The sequence below is a fragment of the Rhea americana genome, unplaced genomic scaffold (genome assembly GCF_003343005.1).
Source record: "Rhea americana isolate MKP2758 unplaced genomic scaffold, rheAme1 scaffold_275, whole genome shotgun sequence".
Lineage (NCBI taxonomy): Eukaryota > Metazoa > Chordata > Aves > Rheiformes > Rheidae > Rhea > Rhea americana.
The window spans coordinates 329915-355892 of NW_028186396.1; the positions used below are offsets into that span (position 1 = coordinate 329915).

Here is a 25978-nt window from a genome sequence, read left to right on the forward strand (position 1 = left end):
TCCTATACATACCTTGCAACTATGCATTTCACATTTTTTGTTAATTTTTACTAGATTTTTTTATGAACTCCCAAAGCTAGTTCTGCAAATTTCCAATTTTTCTTTTGTTTAAAAAAATAATGAGTCACTGAAGCACTGAAGAATAAGTCATGTATTGGTGCCATTATGCAACTTCCCCAGTCTGCTTGCTTCCCTTTCTGAGAAGGTTCTATGGCTAGCCTTGCTGTAACTAGGAGCTCTACTTACATGTGAGGTGATGTTTTGTTTAAAAGCATAGTAAATGTCTGTAATTCTTTCTAATAGTGTAAAAGCGAAGTAGAATAGAAAGTATTATAGAAATACAAAATCTCATCTCACTCACAGAGTTAATTCATTTGCAGAGAGGTGGTTGTGGCCCTTCTAATTAAATGAGTTTCTCTTAAGATGGAGGTGAGTGTGAAACATACAGTAAAAGTTTACTTTTTTTCTCACATGAAGTGTGTTTCTGAAGTTTGGAAAGAAAGAAATATACCTAACAAAATTTTTGCATGACATTTATTCAGTAAGAATGTCAATATTTCTTTTTAAGTGCTACAACATTTTTTCCCAGAGTTCTATACTTTAAGGCAAAAAAATAAGAAATTGGCCCAATGAATATTGACTGCTATAAGTCTTAGTTCACTTCTTTGTGGAAGTGAATGGTTTAAAAACAGTTAATATAGACATCCAAAGTCATCCATTTATTAACTCAGTAATTATGTTTTACTCAAGTTTTTTTTTTTTTTAAAAATGACCTTCTTTAGAGCAATGAACCTCAAGAGCCTCTCTTCATCTAAATATCCCTAAATTGAGTATGTGCTGAAATTTAAATTTACGCCTGAATCAAAATTAATGTGTAAGTCTCTGTTTCTACAAATATGCAGATATCCAGATACATTTGGTAAGATTATGGAACTACTCAACATAAGCAAAGTTCCCTATGTACAGTGTCATTTTAGAATCAAGACCCAAAGTGCTGTTACAAGACCAACTCTGCTCTGAAATTTCCAGGATAAAAAATATTTGAATTCCCATTTTGAATTTTTGAATGTTGGAGCTTCAAGACAAGTTGTCTTGAATAACAAATATCTTGAGCAAACAAAATTGACGTACTAATGTCCTATAAGTAATCTTGTTTAACTTTTTGTCGTACAGTTACAGATGAGAAATATCACAACAGATAAAGAGCAGCTAACATTATTCTAATAATAAAAACTTATGTATTAGAGTTCATTGTTCATTCAATAATATACATGTTCATTTGATAATAAACATTTGAAGATGAAATTTGATTGGTCTTGGCAAACAAGCAAAAATGAGAATCTGCAGTAATAATTTTAATATTTTAGACAAAAATGTGAGGAAATGAAATACTTTATTTCTTTTAGAAATAAAATATTACAGTTTATCCTTTTATACAAATATTTCCTTATGTTTTCCTTTAACTGATAAGTAATTTACACTCAGCCTAACATATCTGTCTTAGAGTCTTCAGCTATGTTGAACCCTAGAGCTTTCCAAGAAACGCTCGTTAATTTCCACTCTAAATAAACAGTAAGTAATGATCCTTCCTGATTTATTTATTTCTTAAAATAATTTACAAAAAGAATACGCAATTGTTGAAAAGCACTGATGCGATATCTGTGTGCATGCGCACATACCCATTGTTCTTTGTTCACATAATTCACACAAATTGGTCTTTTTACTTGAGGTTTAATAACTTCAGCCTAATCCTTTTAGTTTCTTTCCAGTGCTACATCTCTGAGCACAACAGGCTGCAATTCCAGTCTTAGAGGTTATTTCAATATTATCTGCTTTAATTTTCTGTTCAAGTGAGTCATTCACTAAAATCTCATGTTAGACATATAGGGGTTTTTAAGATACATAAAAATAACGAGGAAAGATTTATTGTAGACTTCTTCTAGATAGGCTCTTACCCTATCATTCCCGATACATCACTACCATAGTGCATTATATGACACATCTGTTACACAGTTCAGTTATTTTCTCTGATTATCTCTCCAGGAAATGGACTGTGTGTAATGAGCATGTTGTTTTGTCTGTGTTTTAGTTATGGACTTCTGTGAATTTATGCTAGCGAAAGCAAGTTGAAGCATATCCCAGACTAGAATTGGGAATGAGAAGTCTGTGATTGCCTTGTTCCTCTAGGAGCTCATTCTCAGCTAAAAAAACATTGACTCCTGTCCTCCTTACAGATGGTTTGGTTGATTCTAAGAAATGTAGCTCACCACCACAGTCATCAGCAGGGGGATGTAAGTGAATTATGCATGAGCATAGATCTARGTCTAAAGACTCTTGAGCCCCTTGAATGAAGAAGTCGTAGAAGCAGGGGGGATGAGTTAAAATCTTGAATTGGACTTACTGTCCTGCCTAGGAATAAGGTTAGAATATAAATGAGGGGAAAGCTGCAGTTCAAAGTCTTGCCTAGACTATAGGCAAAATGTAGTATGTCCCCTGTTAAATTATATTTTGGAGCATTGGAGGTATTTTACGAAAATAAAATTCAAGAAACCTYATTTTATTTGATTCACAAAGATAGTGAGTGTGGCATACCAGGTTGGTTATAAATTTTCAAGAGARTATTAAATCTTATCAATAGCTTAATATTGAAGTGCTTTCTACAACAGCTGCTATCCTTCAGAAAACATGGCTGCCCACTGAGAAATGGCTGTATAGGCAGCTGACAAGAAGTGAGCCAAGTGTTTACCAAAACACTGAACAGTCRAATTGGGTATGTTCATTACATTAGAAAAAAATGACCAGAATATAGCCAAAATATACATGCTAATATTGTCATGCTAATATAATTGAATATAGTATTACTGAGTATGCCTGACCTATTTCAAAAATCCCCTTTGATTGCTACAGAGCTAATGTTTCTTATGTGTTTCACATAGATTTATAGCACATACTTTGGAGATCTGCAGGCACTGATGGAAGAAGAACCCTTACTGCAAATTAAAATCCATAGTTCCATACCATGTTAAGTTGGCCTTTTATGCCCTAGAATACTACAGATTTAATCTCTGCTGATTTAAATGTATATTTACTCCTAACACAAATTGTGAGAAGCACTTCCATGGCAGCTTTGACAGGTCTAAACCCAGCTGTGACAGTCCAGTCCTTCCCTCATCCCCAAATGCTGTTACTACCTCTTGATGTCACTGGCATTATGCTAATGCAGCTGTGATGAGCTCATGAAGGGAGCTGAGCTACAAAAAGCCCTACAAAACAGCAATATGCCTCACTACATRGTCAAAGAAATGCAGGTGTATGTACAACTCAAGAAAGAGAGGATGAAGATGGGGTTGCAGTTACTAGTATACATCAACTGCTGTGGAGAGATGCTCTGGCTGTAGAKTCACAACTGTATCTGCCTGTGATGGTGCATCTGAAGTGGTTCCTGCTCTCCTGCTGCCCTCTGAGTTACTGTGGTAGAAGTGTTTGGACGGTGTGCAGGTAGCAGGATGGAGGAATTGATCTGGATCAGAAATAAACCACTTTTTGCGTCACCTGTAACTGTGGTGAGTTCCCCAGTCCAGCTCACCACCAAGAAGGTGAGCCAGCTGAAGTGAGAGGCTGACACTAGAACAGGCATGAGCCGACAGGGGTTAAGATGAAGATGCTGGAGAAAAAAAATACTCATTTATCTTACTGTTAACAGTAAAATACAGCATTAACTTGGTCTTTCTCCAATTTATTTTTTCTTTATTTCTACTTTAACAGAGAGGACTTTTCTAATCTCTCCTATATAAAAGGCAAGAGTCTTCTAGTTACTGTCCCATTTACAGTCTTTATACTGCTTGCTGAAATGTACATTGTACATCTGCTTTGTATTTGTTCTGTAGTATGTTCTGAAATATTATGTCAGAACTGTGAGGGGCTGGGAGAGCTGAGGGGAGAGGGCAGCAGGGTAATTTTTCCATTGCTCCCTGTTTYGAAAGTCTAGAGAAGATCTCAAACTCTTATGTCAGCAGGCGTTGTAGTTCATAGAGAGTCATAGTTGTTAGCTTTGCCTCCATTCCTGGGGTGCAAGAGACTGTACTACCCGGAAACAGACCAGCTGCTCATTTGCCTGTGCTGTTTGGAGGCTACAGGAAGTCTCTAGTTTGCTTTCTACGCCCTTTAGAAAGTCCTATCAGTTATTTTTCAGAAGTTCTTCTTCTGTCTTTGCTTCTAGGAAGACACCAGATTCTGGAAGTTCTCTGGGCTGTATGGGTGGTAGATAGTGACTGAATCAATGTAGACTTCTGGCAAACTTGGAATCAATGACTGATTTCTACTCTTCTTCTGCATAACAGAATCAGGCAAATTCTGTGGAAAAGGAAAGCTGTGGTATGTGTTATTTAATGGTGGTGGAATAAGCCACTTGTATTAGTGGGTTAATGATGTCTTGCACGTATTAAAAGCTGTATGTATAAGCAGGTTCTCAACTGACAGAGAAGAGCTGTCAGTGAAAACCTAGTGTATTTTTTCCTCTTATTTAGCCTATTGTGACTTCATATTTTCCCCTTAGTATTTATGTGAATATAGATATGGAGACTCACTGACTCTGACATGAATACCAAATGCACTTTTGTTTTTCCAAGTACGCATATAGGGTTRTATGCACAGGGCCTTTTGGGAAGAATGTTGCCTTACCATTGGGAAACCTTCATTTTGCTCCTAGCTCTGCCAGTGTCTCCCTGCGTTAAATTTCTGCAACTCTTATAATATTTTATATCTTATAATCTTTTTCCATGCCTAAACAGCTATTACAGTACTTTGCTGCATAGGAGTGCTGTGAAGCATGCTAAACTCCCTTATTCTGAAACAAACAAAACCAGATCTGACGAGTGTTACACAGAATCACAGAACGGGTAAGGTTGGAAGGGACCTCTGGAGATCATATAGTCCAACCTCCCTGCTCAAGCAGGGTCACCTAGAGCATGGTAGACAGGGTTGCATCCAGCCCGGCCTTGAAGATCTCCAGAGAAGGAGACTCCACAACCTCTCTGGGCAACCTGGTCCAGWGCTCTGTCACKCTCACAGTGAAGAAATTCCCCCTCACGGTCAGGCGGAACTTCCGGTGGTTCAGTTAGTGCCTGTTTCCTCTAGTCCTTTTGAACAGGACAACTGAAGAGAGTYTGTYCCCRTCCCCTTGACACCCTCCCTTCAGGTACTTATACACATYRATAAGATCCCCCCTCAGCCTTCTCTTCCCCAGGCTAAACAGGCCMAGCTCTCGCAGCCGTTCTTCGAGGGCAGGTGCTCCAGCCCTCTGATCATCTTCGTAGCCCTAYGCTGGACTCTCTCCAGTAGCTCCATGTCTCTCTTGTACTGGGGAGCYCAGAACTGGACACAGKACTYGAGATGAGGCCTCCYCAGGGCTGAGTAGAGGGGCAGGATCACCTCCCTCGACCTGCTGGCAACACTCTTCCTAATGCACCCCAGGAKACCATTGGCCTTCCTGGCCCCAAGGGCACCTTGCTGGCTCATAGTCAACTTAGCTACAGGTATAAATATGAATTAAATCTGTTATGTTTTTATTGTACTTATTATGCTCCCATTTTATGTCTCATCAGTATGCCTTTCTTAGCCACAGGTTCTCTTACTTCTAGAAATTTTATGTGGTGCTTTATCCAGGTGTTATGCAAACCTATCTTGAGAAGTGATCTTTGATGCTGCTATTTAGGTATCTGTAAGAAAAACTGAATTATATCCAAGCCTGAAATAATGTAGTATAGTAAAATACATAATTTATTTGACATCTGTTCTATTTCTCAGCTCTGTTTCTTCTCTGTTTTTGTACCTTTTTGCACTCTAAGTATTTCTTATTTTTTTGAAGGGGCCACTTCTAGTCAGTTGTTTGAGAAAGATCCTAACATTAACATCTGAATGAGACACTACCTGGCAATATAAATACATTTCCCTTACTATCTTATTTCAGCAGATAGATCAGTCATAGCACTCTCTTCTTTAAACTCCAGATGAGCCTTTTTAACGTTCTTTATCAGTAGTAGGCCTTCTAAGAGATTTTGGTAAAAGTCCATCATTGCAATCTGATATATTCAGGTCTGCTCTTCTTCAGCTGACAGTGAATAATTCTTACCAGCTTTTCTAGGAGATACTCTATTTACAAGTAATGTTGCGGAATAGCTTTGAAATGCTGATTTTTACTAGGTGGCAGATAGAGTCAGTTAGCTTGTCAGTAACTGCTCTGAAATAATTTGATAGGGGATGGTAGAATTGTCTTAGCTCTTCCCTGACTATTTTAGTATAACTCTGATGAGATGACCCCTCCCTTCTTAACAAACTGCCAGCCTGACACTGTGCCTCTTTACTCCCAATTTTCTAAGTGGATTAAGTGTAATTGACTTTTGTAGAGGTAAGGCTATGTCTAAGTGTGTTTGTATGAGCTTATAAATATATATTAGCTGTAGACGTGTGTAATAGTTCTAGCCATAAGAACCTTCGGGATAACACCAGCTGTGGGCAACATCATTTGGCAGCAGTCAGATGATATTTACTGCCTCAGCTTTTTGCACTAAACACAGTTCTCCTTCTGAGAACAGAGGCTTTCAGCCTGAAAAAGCCTTATTTATATTAATAAACCATGTCTTGATGCTGTTCATAAACTGTTCTCTTGGTCTATGTCTGAACAGTATGGAATGGTTCTGTCTCCCAACCTAAGCGAAAAGTTTTATTTTCATCTGAGAAATATCTGTCAAATTCATGTTCCATAGGCAGGTGAAAGACAGAAGGAAAACAAAATAGATCAGATATKGTATGTAAATGGGGAAGATGAAAATTGCCACTTTTTATAGTTTGAAAAAAATACTACATTATAGTTACAGGAATAACTTTTTGAATTTTAAGTTACACATTTTTCTTCTATTTTTTTCTTTCTTTTTCTTCTTTATTTTCTACTGTTTTACTTATTAGAAGATATTACTATGATTTTTTTTTAATGTAATGGAATTCCATGCAACTTTCCAGTCCTGACACAGGATGATAAATAAGGTTTATAGGTCCAGTTAGTTTGGATGAACTTGTACACTGTTCCAAAGCTTTTCCAGATGTCTCCATCAGAGTTGTGTGAATAATTAATTTCTTTGTTTCCTGGCAGTTCCAAACAATAAAAAAGAATTATTTCAGCTTAATACAAAATCACATTTTTAAGCTTTTTTGAAAGATAGTAACTGTTTCAGGTGAAATGAAACATTTTCTTTAATAGAAAAGAATAAATTTAATTAAGATTTTGAATATTTTAGTCACACACAGAATCACACACAGGATAGTTGGGAATGGAAGGTGCCTCTGGAGATCATCTGGTCCAAACCCCCCTGCTCGGGCAGGGTCAACTAGAGCAGGTTGCCCAGGGCCATGTCACTTATTTAAAATCAGGACAAGAGAAGTTTGCCAAAAAGGGYCTAAATTTAGTAGATGGTTAGATAGCTTTCACAATCTTGAGGAGGAATAGATGCCAGCCAGAGTACTGAAAGCTGATGAGAAAGCTGATTGGAGTGCTAGGTGTTCCCTGATAGCACCTACCTAGCCTGTTTGATTTTTTTTTGTTTTGTTTTGTTTTCTGGAAGTCAAGAGGTTTTCTAGAACATTTTTAATTTGTCAGCCTGTCGCTTCCCCTTGTAAAATGTTCTGTCTGAGGACTTCTAATCTGCTCTAGCTTCAATGTATGTCTCAGAGATGCTATAGGAGTTTGAGTGCAAGGAGGCGATTCTCCAAGTACAGTATCTATGTTTTGTTTAAATGCATATGGTTGATGCATGCAACATGAGTTGCTGGTGTGTGCAACATGAGTTTCCTTACATTGTCTGAAGCCTGGCAGATGCTGAAATTTGCTGTGATTTTGTTATCCATTGAAGAAGAGTGTGCAACAAAAGGGGCTTAAGTGAACAATGTTTTCTGGGAACATGCGGCTTGCTAACTTATTAGGTTTCCCTGGACAAGAAAATGAATATAAATGGTCAGCTACATTCCAGTGTCTTGCTTTCCCTGTAATGTATTCCTCTGCTCTGTCATATGGTGACACTCCCACACAGCTGCTAAAATGCTCTTGTTGTTGTAGTGGTTAAAGGAAATTGCTGCCATTAATTTTGCTGTCTTTTTTCTCTTTGATGTGTCATTACAATTTCTTGGATAATTTTTCAGAGATTGGGTTCTGTTCAAAATCAGTTGTGTAGGGGTGAAAAGAATCGAATGGGAAATAAACATCTGAGCCCTACTTATATATGTTTATGTTTCTGTTTTGATATTGGTACAAGCTAATGCAATCAGTAAGAAGTGTGTGTATATGTAAATAGTTTGTGTTGCTCACATAGATGGGCAATAGACAAAAATAGGACTTCTCCAAAAGTGAACAATCAGAAGAAATAAAATGGATGCAGGTGCCTTAGTCTAGCTAGTTTTATTTCCTAATGACTATAAAGAATGACCAGACCATGAACTCTGAGGTTATGCTTCATTTCTTGGGTACAGCACGTTATGTTCTGAGCAGTTTCTATTTGTAGTCTTGAAGCAGTTTTAATCTTCAAGTTCACTATAGGCTTGACAGTTTTTCCTTCTTTTCCTTGGGTTGCAAAATAATCCACTCTTCTGCTAGTTCCAGATGCTGTGAATGTTAATTGTTTCAGTGGTAAGTACAGTAGATCTTGGGATGGAATAGACTGTGGAGCAGAAAACTTAGTGTTTTATTCACTGAGTTTTATGAATTATGGGGGAGGGTAAGGAGGAATTCCTAATTCTAACAAGTGAAAGTTGTTATATTCAAAAATGTGTTAAATTCAAAACTGACATTTCTCATGCTTTCAGGCATAGATGGAGATAGAAGTTGAAATGATGAAAATTTTAATTGTAGTAGAGTTTAAAAATTCCTAGAAATAATCAAAAATATAAACCCAGGAGTTTAGATACATTTAGAAACTGGCAAAGAATAGGGTTAGCAATCATTAATTTCAGCATCTAATTGCTTCTATAATATGAATAATGGTAGTTTGAAAGACTGTCTGAAGTTGATCTCTGAGTCTGTTACCTTGTAAAGGAAAATTAACCAAATTGTTTCTCTTACCCAAATGTTCTTAAATGTGTAATGATAAACTTTAGGTCTCTTCTAATCTGATCTCAAGACTGAGTGAAGGAGATATTTTCATTGCTAATGTGAGTGGGGAAACTGAGATGCAGAGAAGTAGTGGTGAGCTGTCTGCGGTAGGGTAGGTCTCCAGACACATTTTAATCTGGAGTTTCATTCACTTGTCACCCCTATCTTGTCACCTGGATGGCATTAGAGTGTGCAAGACATCTGCATTGCCTCTCTCTACCCTGAGTTAATTCAGCAAGGGCCAATCTGCTGGAGCAGTAGCAAACACCACGTGTGCAATGCTTATCCAAGCCTGCTCTCAGCAAGCCTGCACCACACCATGGGAAATCACACATTACTATGCATATTCGTACTGTTAAAGTGCCAGCCAACCCAAAGCACCTTTGCCAACACCAGTTATAAAATTAATGCAAGCATGCACTGTAGGCGCAGCCTATAAAAGAGGGCCAAAGCAGCTAGGTGTTGCAGGCTGATTTTTGATTTTAAAATTCTCCCCTGGAAACTGTATTTTGAAGCATCCATTTGAAATCTCACAGGGATATACCAGAGTGGGTATATCTCTGCATATACCTCAAACAGCTGTTAAAGGCCTACTTCAGTATCCTTCCCCCTTTCCCCCCCCCAGTGACTATATGCTTTCTTAAACAGCTGATGAGTGATTGCTTAAAGACAGCTTTTACTCAAATGATTGCTCATAACAGCCACAAAACCATCACTTATTTGCATTGATTTAGATTATTATTGGAACACAAGACCTGTATTTTAGTAAGACGATCACCCGAATGCTAAAAACCTTACTCTTTCTTGGTGGCAGCCTGAATACAAAAAAAAAATCCACGTCCTACTAGACTTCAGCTTAAAACTCACGGCCCGTTTACGCAAAGGATTCTACCAGTGGCACCTTTTAAATGGTTGCTACTCCATGGCTGCCCATTGCTATCCTTTCATGCTCTTTTTGCCATGTTATTTCAAGCAGTTAGATGAACAGTTAAAGCAACAGAATAGACCAGGAGAATAGCAGCCCTGGTGGGAAAAGGAGAGGGAAGAATGACGTGGAGAGGACAACTTGTATTTTTTTAGCGTGTCTTTTGTGTTCATAAAAGTCAGGCAAGAATGCATGATCGGCACCACTAATGATTTTAGCTGGATCTGCTATTGATGGAAAACAGTTTGCTTAACAGTGACCTCTCAAAAATTATAAATTCACATAAACCCAACCCTGCTTGCAACTGGCCTGAATATTGGTATAAATTTAGAGTAATGGAACTAGGTGTTGCTGAGACAATAAAACAAAATGAGATATAATACTTTACCCTGTGTATTTTAGGCTGCAGGTAATAAATTGTGCATAGCATCCTCCTTAACCTCTGTAGTCACAGATCCAGAGAACTTACTTGAAATAGAAAGCCTGAACTTAGGGCTGATAGCCTGCTCCTACATTTAAAGTCATTGGGAACAGCTTCAGGTATATCTCATGCTCTGTATGCAGGCAGTGCCTTGTACATTTTATTGGCAAGCCTGAACTCCCTGAGAAAAAGCATAGCTCTCGGTGATTAAGGCACCATAAAGGAGCATCTTACTTTTGTCAAAGTCTATCCTGAGTCTCTGACTCAGTCCAGGGATGAAGGATAATTAACATGCTTTAAATAATGACTGGTGTAGTGCTGCAGGAAATTGTCATTTAATAATGAAAGTCATTTTGCTTTGCTCTTTTGAGATGCTTGTTTCTTGCAGAGAAGATATATGTATACATTACTTTTTGCTTTATAAAATCGGTATAATAAACCTTCACTAGCAAATCAGGAGGCAGCCTTCATATATTAATCAGTGTGTTAAAACCAGGAAGGAATTAATGTTTATTTACTTAACTGCATCCAGGTTTTCTGCTCACATTTTAAACACTTTCTCCCCAGCTCTAATTTGGGGGATTTTTTTTTCTCTTCTCTTCTCTTCTCTTCTCTTCTCTTCTCTTCTCTTCTCTTCTCTTCTCTTCTCTTCTCTTCTCTTCTCTTCTCTTCTCAAGTTTAGTTACTTCTGACTGTCTCCTTTTTTTCTGATTTGCAAGAAACAAAGTTGGCACTTGATTTCAGAGAGTCTTCTGCATCCCAAAGATTTTGTGGCTGAAAGAATTAGAGAGTGTGCTAAGAGCCCGCCACATCTCTGTCCTAATCCTGGCTCCTTTTGGACAAGGCACTTAACCTCTCTGTGCTCTATCTGTAAAATGCATTTAATAATACTTAATGGCTTTACTGCCCTTTGAAAATGTAAAGTGCTATGTGAGTGCCGATTACATTTATTATGTTCCCTGATGAAAGGCCTCAATGTATTTGTGTTAACTGGTACGGGTAATGCACTTTCTGGAATATTCTTTTGTTAACCAAGCAAAACAGTTGCAAAATAAAAACTGGGTTTTAGTCAAGTCAGACGTACTGACACATGCAATGAAAATCAGGAAATTAAAACACTTGGCTTCATAGGGTATGTCGGTGCTGCATTTCAGCCATAGACTGGAGCTACRTTTCAGTACAAGCTATCCTCTCTCCAAACTGTTTCTGTGCAAGGGAGAGACAGAGGGGGAGAAACCTTCAGCTTTGGACACATGGCTTGGCCATCCATCAGCTCAGGACGGATTTTCCCAGGCAATCAAATCCTATAGACTAATTCACGCAGGGTTACTGTTCGGCCAGAGTTTACTACCCGCTGAATCCCCAAGAGCACTCCCAAGCTGGGAGCCCGGACCCGGCGTGGGGGTTCACACGCCCCCGCTGGGCCGGCGCCGGGCGCATCTCCCTAGGAACAACTCCAACCATCTCAGTGCTGCATTGGGGACCTCTGACGTTTTTCTGAGGCAGGACAGCAGTATCATATAAATGTTGCAAGGGTTTATCCAGGGAAGATAATGTGTGTCTGACCAGTGGCGATTTTCTGTCATTACCACTTGAGTGCTTTTGCTTGGTGCAAAATATAGGTGTTGAATAAGTTAACTCCTACTTGGATAAGTTCTTTACAGGCTTGCTTAGGTGTAGGAAATTGGGCATAGGACAGTGTTTATGAYGTGATGTACTCAGATATGTTTGTGCATCATAGTGTAGAGTGCAGTGCATCAGAAGAAGGAAGGAGCGATTCCTTCCCTGAAAGAGGCATTAGCTATTTGAACCAGGAGTGTCTTCAGGTGCTTTTTCTTCTCTTAATCCAGAAAAGATATGAACTGGGTAGGCCTAAAGAAAGTATGTGCTTCTTGTGAAAGTAAGACGTATTGATCAAACTGGTAATACTTTACACATTTCTGCAAATGAAAAATGGTTGAAGTAGTTCTCATTMATCTGGCAAACACATTTTGGAATTGTCACAGTGCAGCTTTTAGGTGGAAACGTAATTGACCAGCTCCTAAAATAGGATTTGAAATAAAAGCAACAAATGTGACCCCCTGCAACATCCATAACTGTGATTATGTTTATTGCTGTAGGTGGTAACTGTTATTTTTCAGAGAGAGACTTAGAACCAGTAGAGCTTATAATGGTAAACGTGAAATATTTTTTATTGTTTTTAAATAATTAACTGTATTTAAGAGCTGATGCTCTTCTCTCTGATCTCATCTCACTTCATTTCTGACAGACTAGGCTTAGAGGAGAGAGTTTATAAGTTTGGATTTGCATTCTGCTATATTATAATTACACAAGCAGTGAAAAGAGAGAGAACTCTGAAAGAAAGAGTAGACAAAATGTTTAGAGTCTCCTACATTTGTGCCACTTGCTCTGTGTTATTTTAGAAACTATTGATCTTCAGTCCTCAAAATAGAGCTTGATTTGAAACATTGGGTTTGTGTCAAGAATTAGGCCAGTGTGTACATTTCATTCTTCAAATGCGCTGAGAAGGGAGGGATTAAGTATTTCCAATTATTTTGGTGTTCAGATCTGTGGAAAAAAGTAGGAATAAGAAATGTAAGAAATAGCCCTGGGGAAGAGCGACACTCCTGGAATATGAAGTATAGTGTTGGTGATTCCCTGACTGACCTGTCCGTGGACTCTGGTTTTCCTTGCTGCTACTGTTGGGTACAGACAAGTGTATAGGCAAGGTGTAAGCTTTAGCCACTTAGCCAGACTGAGAGGTTTCCTAGCTCAGCCTTAGGCCTTGATCAGTCCAAAAGGCCCATGCAAATTTGGATAGAAACTTTGCCTTATGCCCAAGATACAGAAGTCATTGTGTATGTATCACCCCTCTCTGCTTGGAATGGAGATGTGGATGCTGACACCCCAGCTGTGCATCGTCCCAGCTCCCTGCGGCAGCCACCACAGGTTTCATGTCTTGGTCAAACTGGCTTCTCACAGTGGCGACTGAGCTATTGATCCTTTCATGGTGGGTTAGGTTAGGAGAAACAGATGCTGTTTCCCCTCTTGCTGGATGTTTCTTGAGAGTGGAATTTGCTGTAGGAATTATTTCTCTGTTTTCCTGTTTTATCTATTTAGACATTTTGTGTCTGTATAAACCTATTAATTTGGTTGTTTTATTGAATGATTGCTAGCTATTATGTAGCAGCACTAACCACTACTTTCCCACTGTCTTTGCCAACCTAATTAGAGTTTTGTTCCAAATGTGGCCTAGTGTATGACTGTTGCATAGCTGAGATACTGTAYTGGATTGTAAATAACAGCCTTTTCCAGTGATTGCTGCTACTTTTCAAAACTTTGCAAAAAGATAGAACAAGATAGTTATTAATGTATGGAATTTTAAGATACGTGATGCAAAATGTTCTAATTTCTCATGACATTTCTKTTTGTATTTTTTGTTACAGAAGATAATGTATCAGGTTAGAGATTTTAGATAAGCAGACAGATGATTAAAAAAAGTGTTTGGAGTCTGATAGGTGTGCTTACTCTGTTCAACAAGTTAACTGAAAAAAAAGGAGTGAATTCTGGTTATAAAAATTGCTGCTAATAAGAAGCCAACTCAGGTGATGAAGATACAGACAAGCTGAAATACTGCAGTCTGTCTCATCAGCTCTGGAAAATGCTCAGAGAAGGACAATATGGATGTTCAAGGGTGAAAGGGACAATTTTCATCTGAAGAATGGCTGAAAATATATACTAAAACTGTTCTTTCTGGAAAAGAAAATATTGACAGAGATGTGATAGAAATCAATGAAAACATAAGGAAAATGACGGCTTAGGGAATGATGGTGTCTTCCAATAAAATGGATAGGGACATCAAAAGACTGTAAGAAATTTTGCAGAACAAACAACAGGAGGTGATTATTTTCGCAGTATTAACTTAAGGTGTGAAACTTTTGCCAGAGGATATTACTGCCAGAATACATGAAAAATCTGAAGTGGATGAAAAGTCTACCGGGATTCAAAAAGCAGCTAGACAAACTTGGAGGAAAAAGGTTAAGGAAGATTAAGTACAGAAAGACCATTTCTGGCTCCAGAAGTCCCTGAGCTACAATTCACTGGAGCCTGAGAAAACTGTTTTGCCATAAGCACATGACATGCTGGATGGGCTTTTGGTATTGCTTTTTAAACTTTTTACTACTTTTGTTTCATTTTCTTTCAAAGCAACTGGAGAACGAGAGTCATCCTTTCTGGCAGAACGTTGCTTGTTGCTTTGCAAAAATGGGCCAAAATTGATACTTTGGGTACCATCATGGTAATTAACACGTATGATATAGACATATAGACAGGATTATGATTGAATCAGATGAAAAAAATAAGATTGCTTTATCATTTGCTGGTGGAAGAAAAACAGTCTGAGGAATAGTCACTTTATACCTGCATCTTAAGAGTTTTAGTAGAAGCCATGAAATGATGGTAATTAAATGATCCCCAGATGCTAGTGACAGTGGTGGAATTATTTTTTGTTTATGGGATTAAATCTGCAATGACACTTGGATGTTGAGTCTCAGAGAATGTTAATTATTAAAAAATTGTATTTGATAAAATAAAAAGCTAGTCATTAGGTCAAAGGTTGTTAGGTTACAAACTTACTAGTTTCAAAATATTTGGTTGGTAAAATAAAGCGTGTATCTGTGKCTATATATCTATATCTACATAGTTGGCAGTTGTCTCAGAATATTGCATGGTTCACAATATATGTAAGAGTAGTAATACATGGAAATCAACTGAGCGTTGTATCCTTCCATACTATAACCAAACAACTTACTGCATAAACCTTTTCTGTATTGTTGTCAAGGATATGTGTTCTGCCTAAAACTCCTTCCGGCAAGCCTTGTATTCTTTCATGGTGACCCTTCCCTTTGGACAATAGTCCAGACTCTCAGATCACCAAGGGGTTTGCTCATTCCCATTGGGCATGGTTATTGCCTTTCTTCTTGCAGGATGGTAGGATCATACAATTTTGGATTTCCAAGATTTGTTTCACCTCTATAGAATAAGTCTTGCTTGCTGGAGTAGGGATTCTTATAGCTTTTYCTCCATGAATCTGCTGCTGCTTCAGAGTGTCTTACTGTCTGGTAGAGAGAGAGCTGTATCATATTGTCACAGATGCAGTGCATACTGATGTTTTATGCTAGAAGGGTTAATCAGTTTATTTTAAACATTACTGTTTTGTGTTCTATACTAAGAACATAAATCTAATTGCCACCTACCCTTAGCTGTGTTATATGCAGGTTCTGGCTTTTCAGAAGTTCACATTTTCTTCAGTTTTCAGATTTATAAAAGAGCTTTTGGAACAATCACTGTGTTCTGTTTTAACAGTCACTCAAAAATACCATTAATTAATCTCTGTGATGATGATTTAGCCTCGGATGGTCTAGCCATGCCGTTTAAACCACAAATGCTCTTGTCAGGTTTATGATGCATGATGGCATAAGGGCAGTCTAGGTCTTGCGATTTTTGGCGACACAAGGATTTTGATAAGTCTTGAAAGGCCACTCTCTTACTCAGAGTCAGGTATAGGTTACATCCATAAGCTGCAACTAATTTATCAACAGTGAAATGGGGTGCTTTCTTTTCCTTTGGAGTACAATTACTGAAAATTTAGAGTCCAAAAATACTTTTTCAAAACTTGCCACCATTAAAAAAAACCCACTGATGTAGTGCATATCWAAACATAATTTTAGCTGCATTAAAATGCAGCATGCGCTGAGTGATGAAGCGACTAATGATTTATTCATTATTTAATGTAACCTCCTGTAACATTATTCTGAATTAACATGCTTGGACAAGAATATGTCTAAAAATAATAATTAAATCTTGATTAACATTTCTAATCACAGCAGACTCATGGAACTATGTAGTATGCTGCTTGGATAATAGCTATCTTTGTGGTTAACAATTGCCCTTCATTTATAGTCCAACTTGGTGCAGGTTTAACTTCCAGCATGGGCTCTTCTAAGTTACGCCATAATCATTGTAATGACATTTTCTTTCTCTTGTTTAGATATTTACTAATTACAATAATGTAACCCCTTCAGCCCATTTGGCTTCAAAAAGAGTAAATAAATCCTGGATATTCTTCCCTAGCGACCTTGGTTTTCARTGCTGTAGTCATTTTGATGTTTCTCCATCATTCTCTTCCATTTATCATCCTCCTTCTTGAACGGTGGTTACCAGATTCAGGTAACACAAAATTAATTTAACTTTCTTACTCTCTTGAAGTTTCYCTAGATTTTCATAAAGAAGCACATTATCTTTCTAGATGCAGCTTCCCACTGAAAGCTTTTTCTCCATCATATCTAAGGCCTTTTCAGAGCTACTGTTATTACATCCTGTATATATGGCTAATGTTCATCATTTTAAATGTATGTCTTTATTATCATGAAGCTAGCCAGTGATCTAGATTGTTTCCATTATTAACCTACTTTTTGCAGTATTTCCTACATGGCATGTGAATTATGATTTATTTTCTTCTACTACATCAATTAAAAAAATTATGTAGGAGGAAGGTATGGGGTATGTATGGAGTTCCTCTAAAAACAAGTCAGTTCAATGAGGATTATCATTACCCTCTTACCATTACATACTGTAATCTGTCATTTAAAATATTCTAATTCACTTAATCTGTTGCATGTTSATTTTTTTTGTATTCTAGTTTTATTATAAAATACCATGAATTATCAAATCAAATGTCTCATAGAAGCCTGTTTCATCAAAACACCATCAGCTAAACTTCCAATATCATCTAAAAAGCCWTTGAGTTTATTTCATAAGGTTTTGTATGAATTATAGTTGATGTTCATTATTGTATTACAGCCTTTTAAACCTGTATTAATCAATGCTTGTGTTAACTGTTCTGTTATATAACCCAAAGTACATGTCAGGCTGCAAAATCATTTAATCCTTTAAAATATTGACACACCGTTACATTGAATTAAACAAAGAAAGGGGTCTTGTTTGGCATACTGAAGAAAGAAGTTCAAACCTTTTTTGAGCCCTATGAGATTTGTTAATTCCTACTTGGTTTCTGCTATAGCACACAATTACTGTCCTCTCCAGGAAAGGTAGCAACTTTTCAATGCATGATGATGTTATTTCTGTATGTTTTGTTTTATGTTTTGCAAAACTCTGAGGGGAAAAGACTATTGAAAAGTAAGAAGTCATTTAATGTGCACTGAGTTTGAAAAGAAACCTGTGGCTTTCTTTGTTYGTGCATTTATGTTGAATTTAGACTTGAGAAATGGCTCTGACTTCACAGCATTGCCAAACATTTTGGCACCCAGAGTATCGTAGAATGAGCAGAGTTTTACAGTAAAGTGAATTAGCACAATTGCAGCAAACTCAGTTTTTCTGCAGCAAAGAAATCATTCCACGGTAGAACAGCGTGCAATCATGTGAAATGATGGCAATATAACTGACTTTTAATGCCCTGAATGCAAACGTCAAATGCCACACAGGGACTGTGTGGTACCACACAGGGAACTGCTGTGGTGCTTGTCAATCATAGATTAAAACTCCATCATGTGACATGTTGCCATAAGCAAATATGACAACAGTTAATTGGGAACTTAGCATTTATTGTTTGTTCTCTGTGTGTGTGGATAGCAGTTCATTTTTGCTAGTTTCATTCTTGAATGCTGTAATTAGTGCTTTGTAGTTAATAACGTTGCTGGTTTAAGTTTCAGCAATATTGTTTCAGGCTGTTTGGTGACTCAGACAAATGCCATTCCATCTGTGTGAATTCTGAAAGTCATCTTTTCATTTGATAGTAAAGGAAAAATACAGGGGAAAAAAGAAAACTATTTTTTTACGATAGCTACCATGTTTAGAAGAAGAGCAGGTAATGCAGCTTTCTAAATCCACTCCTAGTGGCTTTATTTCAGATATGTCAAACTTATTCCATTTTTGAATGATTCTTTATGAATGGACTGATTAGCTCTAAAATATTTTCATAAAATATTATTGGTGTTTTATAGAGCAGATATCATAGAAATATTTTCTAATTTTTCTGTGAACTCTTTTTTTCTTTCTCTTTTTGTTATGTCAAAAATGTATTTTATACCACAACCATTATCTTTACAAACACATGCCTTACTCCTGCCCTGCCCCCTGATAGTACTCCAGAGTATGTCAGGTTTGTTATTTGAAACTGCCTCTGGTGAGAATATTGCACAAAAAATATTAATCTGTGGCAAAGATCAATAATATGTTTCAGACAGACATGCCATTGCTATGTAACAGTTATTAAGGGATAATAATATTTGTTTTGAGGGAACGTCTGCATGTTTTAGTCCTCCTAACAAGTTCATGCAACTAAAGAATACCTCATGCTAAGGTCTAACAAACTGTGTTGTGTAATCCCAAAGACTTTCAGACTTTGGACTTTCAATCTTTGGACTGAAAGGAGTTTTCGTGAAAATGAGATTCTCTGTGAGACAGTGATATCATTTATTCTGTGAAACAAACCAAGGAAAGACCCACTGTCATTACGCTTTCTTGTCTGCCTTCATCATTATTCTTATATTGAAGTATTGCTATAAGCCATGTCCTCATTTTCRATCCATCCTTTCCAGTGTTTTTAAACATTCAATGAAAGAGGGCAGCTTCTTCCTTCAGATGCTATAATCCAATATAAATACAAGCAAATGATTCATCAATGAGTTCCAACTATTTTGTGATCAGCATTTGCTTGCTGATTTATTTTAAATGTTRTATTAGGCTCTCTTTAACCCAGACGTGGCACTTGCAATAGGCTGAATGTTCCTGAGCCTGAAACATTATATTCCACTAGAAAACTCTTCGGAGATTAGCTGATTATTAGAGCTGTCATTGCATTTTATATGAGTTGTTTTCCCATTTTGCCCTCATCATGTCCTGGGCAAACCAGAACTGGAGCAGGTTGCTGCTCCTTTCTGCAGTGTGCCTGGCTTCCCAGGCCATGAGCCACAGGCACAGGGAGGGAGATGCTCCACTGCTTCTTGCTTTGCTYTGGTGACGGGATGCAGCCAGGGCACAGCCAGGACCCTGGAAAGTGATGATTGTTCTGTAGAATGGAGCCACACAGCACCTAAAATTAAACAAAACTCACCTAGACGATGCAAAGAGGACAAATGTCTGTTTTACTGCTTTTCATTTTTGGTTATCCAGCTCAAAGGCACTTTWAAATCCAATTCTCTGAATAATTTTGTTCCACTTGCAAAACTAGAGTATGTTTACTCTGTCTCCTATTTATTCTTTCAGGATTCGTGGATTTAACACTCCATGATCAGGTCCATCTACTGGAATGTGCCTGGTTAGAGATACTGATGATTGGCTTAGTCTGGCGCTCCATGGAACACCCGGGAAAGCTTTTATTTGCACCTAACCTATTACTGGACAGGTCAGTGTGCATATTGTTCTTAATTATTTAAGTTAATTTCTTTCTGCTGCAACCAGAATAATTTTTAGCTTCTGGTTATCTCGCTAATATTGTAGTTTGACAGTATGTCGTAAGTTAATCAGAATTGACCTAGTTGTGAATAGAARAGGTTCTCTTAAACCCTAGACATGCTCTAGAATGTGATTCTGGTAATTTAGTAGATATGGAAAACTTTGGAAAGTCACTTGCTGCCAGAAGTACTTTCTTKCAAAGGCAGCAGAAAGCTCCTTTTACAATATGTACAGTTTGTTGAGAAACTTAGAAGGATAAACTCCTGAATTCTAATCACTTTATTTCAGATTATTACTTCTGCTTACCTAAATCCTCTCATGTAGACTAAGTTAAAATTGGTCGATCCAAGCAGCCAGACAAAATTACAGGACAAAATCCTAAAGGAGTCTAGGCTATAGAGTTGCTCATTTGAAGAGAAGACATAAGTTTTTTTTCCTGAACACCATAGTCTAAWGTGTGAAAATTGCTTGCTTGCTGTCCTAAGACTCTTCTAGCCAGCCTTGCCAAGAAGCTGTAGGTGTTTCTAAATGAGAGATGGAAAAATATGCATCTGTCATACAACAATATCTTGGATTTTTGCTGGCAGTCTTTCCATGAATAAAAGCAGGAAGATTGATAGGCTTTGAAAATATGTTCTAGCTATCTTAATGTATACACAATTGCTCTTTTTTTCCAGTCATGAAAAATTTCAGCTCTGAGACAGAGTGTTAAAGGAGAATAGTGAGTGAACTAAGGGTTTGACAAAAGACCGTGGCAAATCTASTGACAAGTGGTAAAGATATAGTTATCCTAGCTATCGGTAGCGCTCCTCTATTGAAGGTTACCGCCCACATAACGGAGTTGGCAGGAGGGAGATTGTGTGTAGACATCAGTCACTTTCATGCAGAGCTAGGCACCTTGGTGTAAACTGAGGATGAAGGAAGAGCTGAGCTAAGGCATTAGAACATGTGGTGAAGCAGCCAAGATCTAGATGTGCACCCTGCTCTCTCAACCCTGCTTCCAGACGGACAGAAGAGCATAGCAGAGGTTGGGAACAAAGTCCAAGGTAGTGCCTTCARCTGCTGCAGCCAGCTGTTAGGTTAAGGAGACAAAACTCTTATTAGCAGAAAAGCTGATTCTCTTCTTCTATTGATAACATCAACATTATAGTAAGTAATAAAATAGTTRGGCTGTTAAATTTCTTTTAAATTTACTATCACTGCTTCATTAAGCTCCAAAACTGAATGACCAAATGTCTGATGGGTTACTAACAATGTTCTATTGCTATGTGTTTTGAGTAGCTTTGCTCTGTTAGCTGTGGGAAWCTGAGCTTTCATTTCTGTATATGTACCATGCTAAACCTCTGATTTTTTTAGTCTATTTGCAAAAAAATAAAGTTTACACTTTGTATTTTAATGAAATATAAATTATAATGCCTAACAGCATAATATGTATATAATAATAATATTTTGTAGCAATAAAAAGTAGATGTATTTATTGCTGTAATAAAAACCCTGTTCTACCTATAGAAGCACATGATCTGTCACATGGAACAAGATATGTATAAAACACATTCTCATTTTGTGCAGTGAAAATATCTACAGGTATGGCCTTATTAGACCGAGCAAAAAGTCAAGAAAACACAGCTATTTAAAAATATTTTTTTAGCTCACTTGAGAAGTATAATTTACTACTGCAGGAAAGCAAARCTAGTATATTATTGAAAAGTGCACTATAAATTGTAATCTAGCTTCCAAAGACCCAACCATTCCACGTTTCACAATGCAGATTATAAGAAAAATTTGAAAACTGARGAGTAGAGCCAGAGTACTGTTTATCYTCCTCTTAGCTAAGAGGAGGAACTGGGGAAGMTTCTTCCTCAACAATAAAAATTCCCATATGCTGAATAAAATGGAGTAAGAGTAGATGATTCATGCAGTTTCAGCCAATTCTCTGCTGGATTAAAGAAAACGRTTGTGTGCAACTGGAACTACACATTATTTTAGAGATGAAAAATCAACTAACTTTATAACAAGCTTTTTGTTTTCTGACTTTCAGATAAGACTGTTTCTAAAAATGCAGATATATGTTCTCATTTTCAAATAAATAACATATTTTGTATTTCTAAGGCATCATGTACTTGTTTCACTCTGCTTGGTGGTGATATCTGCTGAAACTGATATACTAAAAGCACTGGACATTGGGGAGAACTGAATGCTAATTAACTGTTGATATACTAATTAATTAGTGCTAACACTACATGTTAGCAGTGTGCTGCCTTGGTTTAGGCAGCTTGCCTTTTTTAATGCTATAGGGCAAAAGCATATTCTTTGTCAAATTTGAAAAGACAGAACAGAGCATGATTCAAAGTGTGTTTAAGTCAATGGAGTCGTTCTACTGAATCAAATACCTGGACAAATATTGCAAGAAGAATGCAAGTTGTTTAATGAATGACTGCTGTCAACTTAAATAATGAAATCATCCCATTTAAAGGTTAAAATAATGGAAAAGATAAACACAGYAATACAATTTTCTTTCATCTGTGCTTCTGCCCTTAATTTTCAGCGTATTCAGTATAGGGTACTCCTTTTCACTATTTTCATCTCCCTATGAGGACCCACAGCATTCTGTCCTGAATCTCTATTGCTTTTTTCCTRTTCTGTGATGTATGGGGTTAACAGCATTTGCAAATATAAATTTAACTGCTGCCTCTAATCCAGACTCACTAAATGCAGACACTAAAATCTTAGCCTGTYTCTAACCTGTGTTTTTCTGGAGTTCAGCTCAAGTTCAATGTCATGAATAGGGAGCTCTTTGCCACACTCTGCCCACACCTCTACCTCTGTCAGAACATTCCCTGCCCRACATCATCTCTAATTTATACATCTCTTTCATTTTTCACATTCAGGCTTATCTTATATCTGACAGATTCTTTCTGTCTAAAGTCTCAAAGATATAGTCTTTGGTATCAATCTGTGTGTAAAGCTCAGGTCATTTCATTATGACAACGTCTTTCTCTCTGGGCTAGAAAAATACAATGTTGCTTTGTTCATATCTATCTGAAAAGCATTTAAAATAATATCCGTACTCTGCCATTTTTTGAGCATCTCTGATTTTTTTGTTCTCCCAGTTTATGCTTCCTGTTGTGTCATATTAAACTTCAGCTTGTCTTCTCTTTGAAGATCTTTTAGAGACTGTCTCTTCCCATTCTGTTAGTCTTCTTGTTAAATTTTCRAGTAAATACCTGTGTGATTTTCCCATGCAACTATTCACACCTGGAAGACTCCTTGAAAATAGCTGCAAAACAGCCCTTCATGACTCACTTCAAATTCCTTCTTAAAACTTCGCTTTACTTATTAAAAAAAAGGGGGGGGGGGGAACAATTAAGCTGCCAGTATGTTGAAACTACTGCTTGTTGTGTAGATGAATATCATCTCATTTTCCCTTTCTATTCTACCATGTAATTAGATAGGATGTTCTGTGGGAAATGCACATTTTTTATTTGGTTAATGTAGTACCTGAGTCTTGGTTCAGGATCAGGACCTTTAGCAGTCTATCCATCACATATAACAAGTTTATTTTACAATGTACAATTGATGCCGTTAAAAAAGCTCAACTGACAATAATTATAGATTAGGAAAAATAGGCCTAATCAGCAAAGACAAAAGCTCAAAGAGCTTGCAATTAATGTGCAGTACCTGATACAGTAAAAAAAAAAAAAATCCTATAAATGCAATACTTTTATATTCTGTTTTTGAAAGTTAGTAACTTGTATGAGGCAAATCCAGAAGTACAGGCGTAGATTTCCAATGGGATGAACCAGATGTTTCCTGTCTGGAGAGCTCCCAAGAAACTAGACCTTAAAGATGTCATTAGACCAGGACTGAAATTTTTCAGGACTGACAGTAGGCGGTTTATAATTTTGAGTAAAATGTAATGTTTCTCCAGGAATACGAAAGAGAYGTATGTCATCATTTTTCTAAAACTGAAATATCACTGTGATCTGTGGTTACTTAAAGGTTTGGAGTGTCACTCAAAAGTATCTTACCAACTAGMTGGTATTCATACCAGTATTGTAAAGAAACTCATAATTGAAATAGCTGAATTGCTAGCTGAGGTAGATGACTTCTCACCCAAAACACCCTCAGTGTCAGCATAATGGAAAATGCAGTGCTGCTTTTTCAAAAAGGTTGGTGAAACTTCAGACAGATAAGCCTGATGTCCAGTCTAGGAGAACTGATAGAACAGATAGTGTAATGAAGAGAATGAGTGGAGGCATGGGTAAGTATGACAGTGTCACCATGTGTTTTGTAAAGGGAAGTCGTGTGTCAAAAATATATATGAGTTCTCTGAGGAAATTAAAAAGCAAATGGATGAGGGAGATCTCATTTGATTTCCAAAAGTATTAAACAAGAATGATAACGAAAGATTCTTAAAGAAACTAAGATTCCATGAGATAAGAGCGAAGGTCATCAGATTAAGTAAATTCTTAAAGGAAAAGAGAGGAGTAAATGGTCAGTTTTCTCAGATATTTCATATCTGGAGTTCATATAGTGATCTATACTATTCGACTAGTATACATGATCTGGAAAAAGATGTGTAAACTGAATAAAGTTTGCTGATGACTTTAAGTTATCAAATTAATACAGGTGAGAACTGCAAAAAGACCTTTACAATATTGAATGCGAATTATTGACAAAAAAAAAAAGGAGAAATTTTGTGTTGACAAAAGCAGCTGGTACACATACGAAGAGAATAGTCCTAACCTTTATAAACTGGATCCTTAGCTGACTGTTCCACCCCGAACAAGATCTCACTGTTAAAGTAATGAGTTCTGTGGAATCAACAATTCATTGCTCACGAAGAGTTTAAAAGTAAATAGACTATACCTCCCTTCCCAGGAATCATTATGATAGGAAAAAGAAGTAATACGTAACATCATTTTACTGCTGTGTAAATCAATGTTGCATTGGTACTTTGAAGACTGTGCCTTTCTGATTTTTCCCACTTTTAACAGGAATCTTATAAAACTAGGATAGGTACCCAGAACGGTAAAACAAGTGATCAAAGACAAAGATGAGCTTCCGTACAAAAAATAACTCTTTAGAGTGACTGTTCTACTTGTGAAGCTAAATGGTGGAAGGAGAATGAAACAGAACTGATAGGAATTCCCTAAAGTCATGAGCACATTGAGATCCATAATAATCCACTATTTATCTCTTCCAAACTGGAAATAGAGGTAATCACATGAAATTAGCAGATGCAATTTTAAAACAAACAAATGATGTTTCTTAATACAGGAGACCCAGTATTAAGCAAAGGTCTGTATGTTTCACCCAGGGCTAGATAAACCATTGGTACGAGTCAGTATGGTTGTTCTCCTGTTATGTTCTATTGTTATTTTCTTACTGTTATTGAAAAACTATCTAGCAGCAAACAATCAGTCTAAGAACTTCAAAAAACAGTTAAATGTAGTTATTTCAGGTTATTTTCTTCTTTTTATGGAAAAATCTAGGTGTCTAATATTCACATTTGTATTTGGAAACTGCTGTTCATTTCCCTTTCCAGTTCTCGATGTAGCTTTTTCATCTCTTTTTCTCATCCAGAAGAAACTGAAGAGTTCTCCCTTTACTGAGCAATGGCAGGTGGCTGTGGTTCTCTTTTTTACCACAGCTAGTGTTAATAGCATAAAGATTTACGACATTCACAATGACTGTGCGGCTGAATAATTTATGGTTTTTATGGATATTGTCTGCAAGTTTCCCACCACTTCTGAAAACAGTGTCTTCCGAAGTTTTCTGTGCACTTTCAGACGTTTTGACAGACAAAAGATTAGATACAAAAGAACAGTAGCAGAATGAAATCGCAGAATGAAATCACAGAATGTTTTGCTAGGCTGTCACCTTGCAAAATATTCCAAATACCTCAGGACATCATACTGTTAGTCAGTCTGTCTCTTGAGCAAATGAATATTTACTTATTTATTTGTTTGTTTATTTATTGGCATTGGGTTATTATGGGTGCATTAATTACCAWTGACTT

The 25978-nt window shown here is 37.1% G+C and overlaps 1 protein-coding gene across 1 annotated transcript in view; it reads left to right on the forward strand.

Moving 5' to 3' along the window:
* ESR1 (estrogen receptor 1) overlaps positions 1–25978 on the forward strand; it is a 181333-nt gene that overhangs the window by 134480 nt on the left and 20875 nt on the right. Inside the window, exon 6 of the mRNA XM_085308427.1 lies at positions 19768–19906. Coding sequence (XP_085164553.1) covers positions 19768–19906 — 139 coding nt within the window. The remainder of the gene's footprint in view (positions 1–19767; positions 19907–25978) is intronic.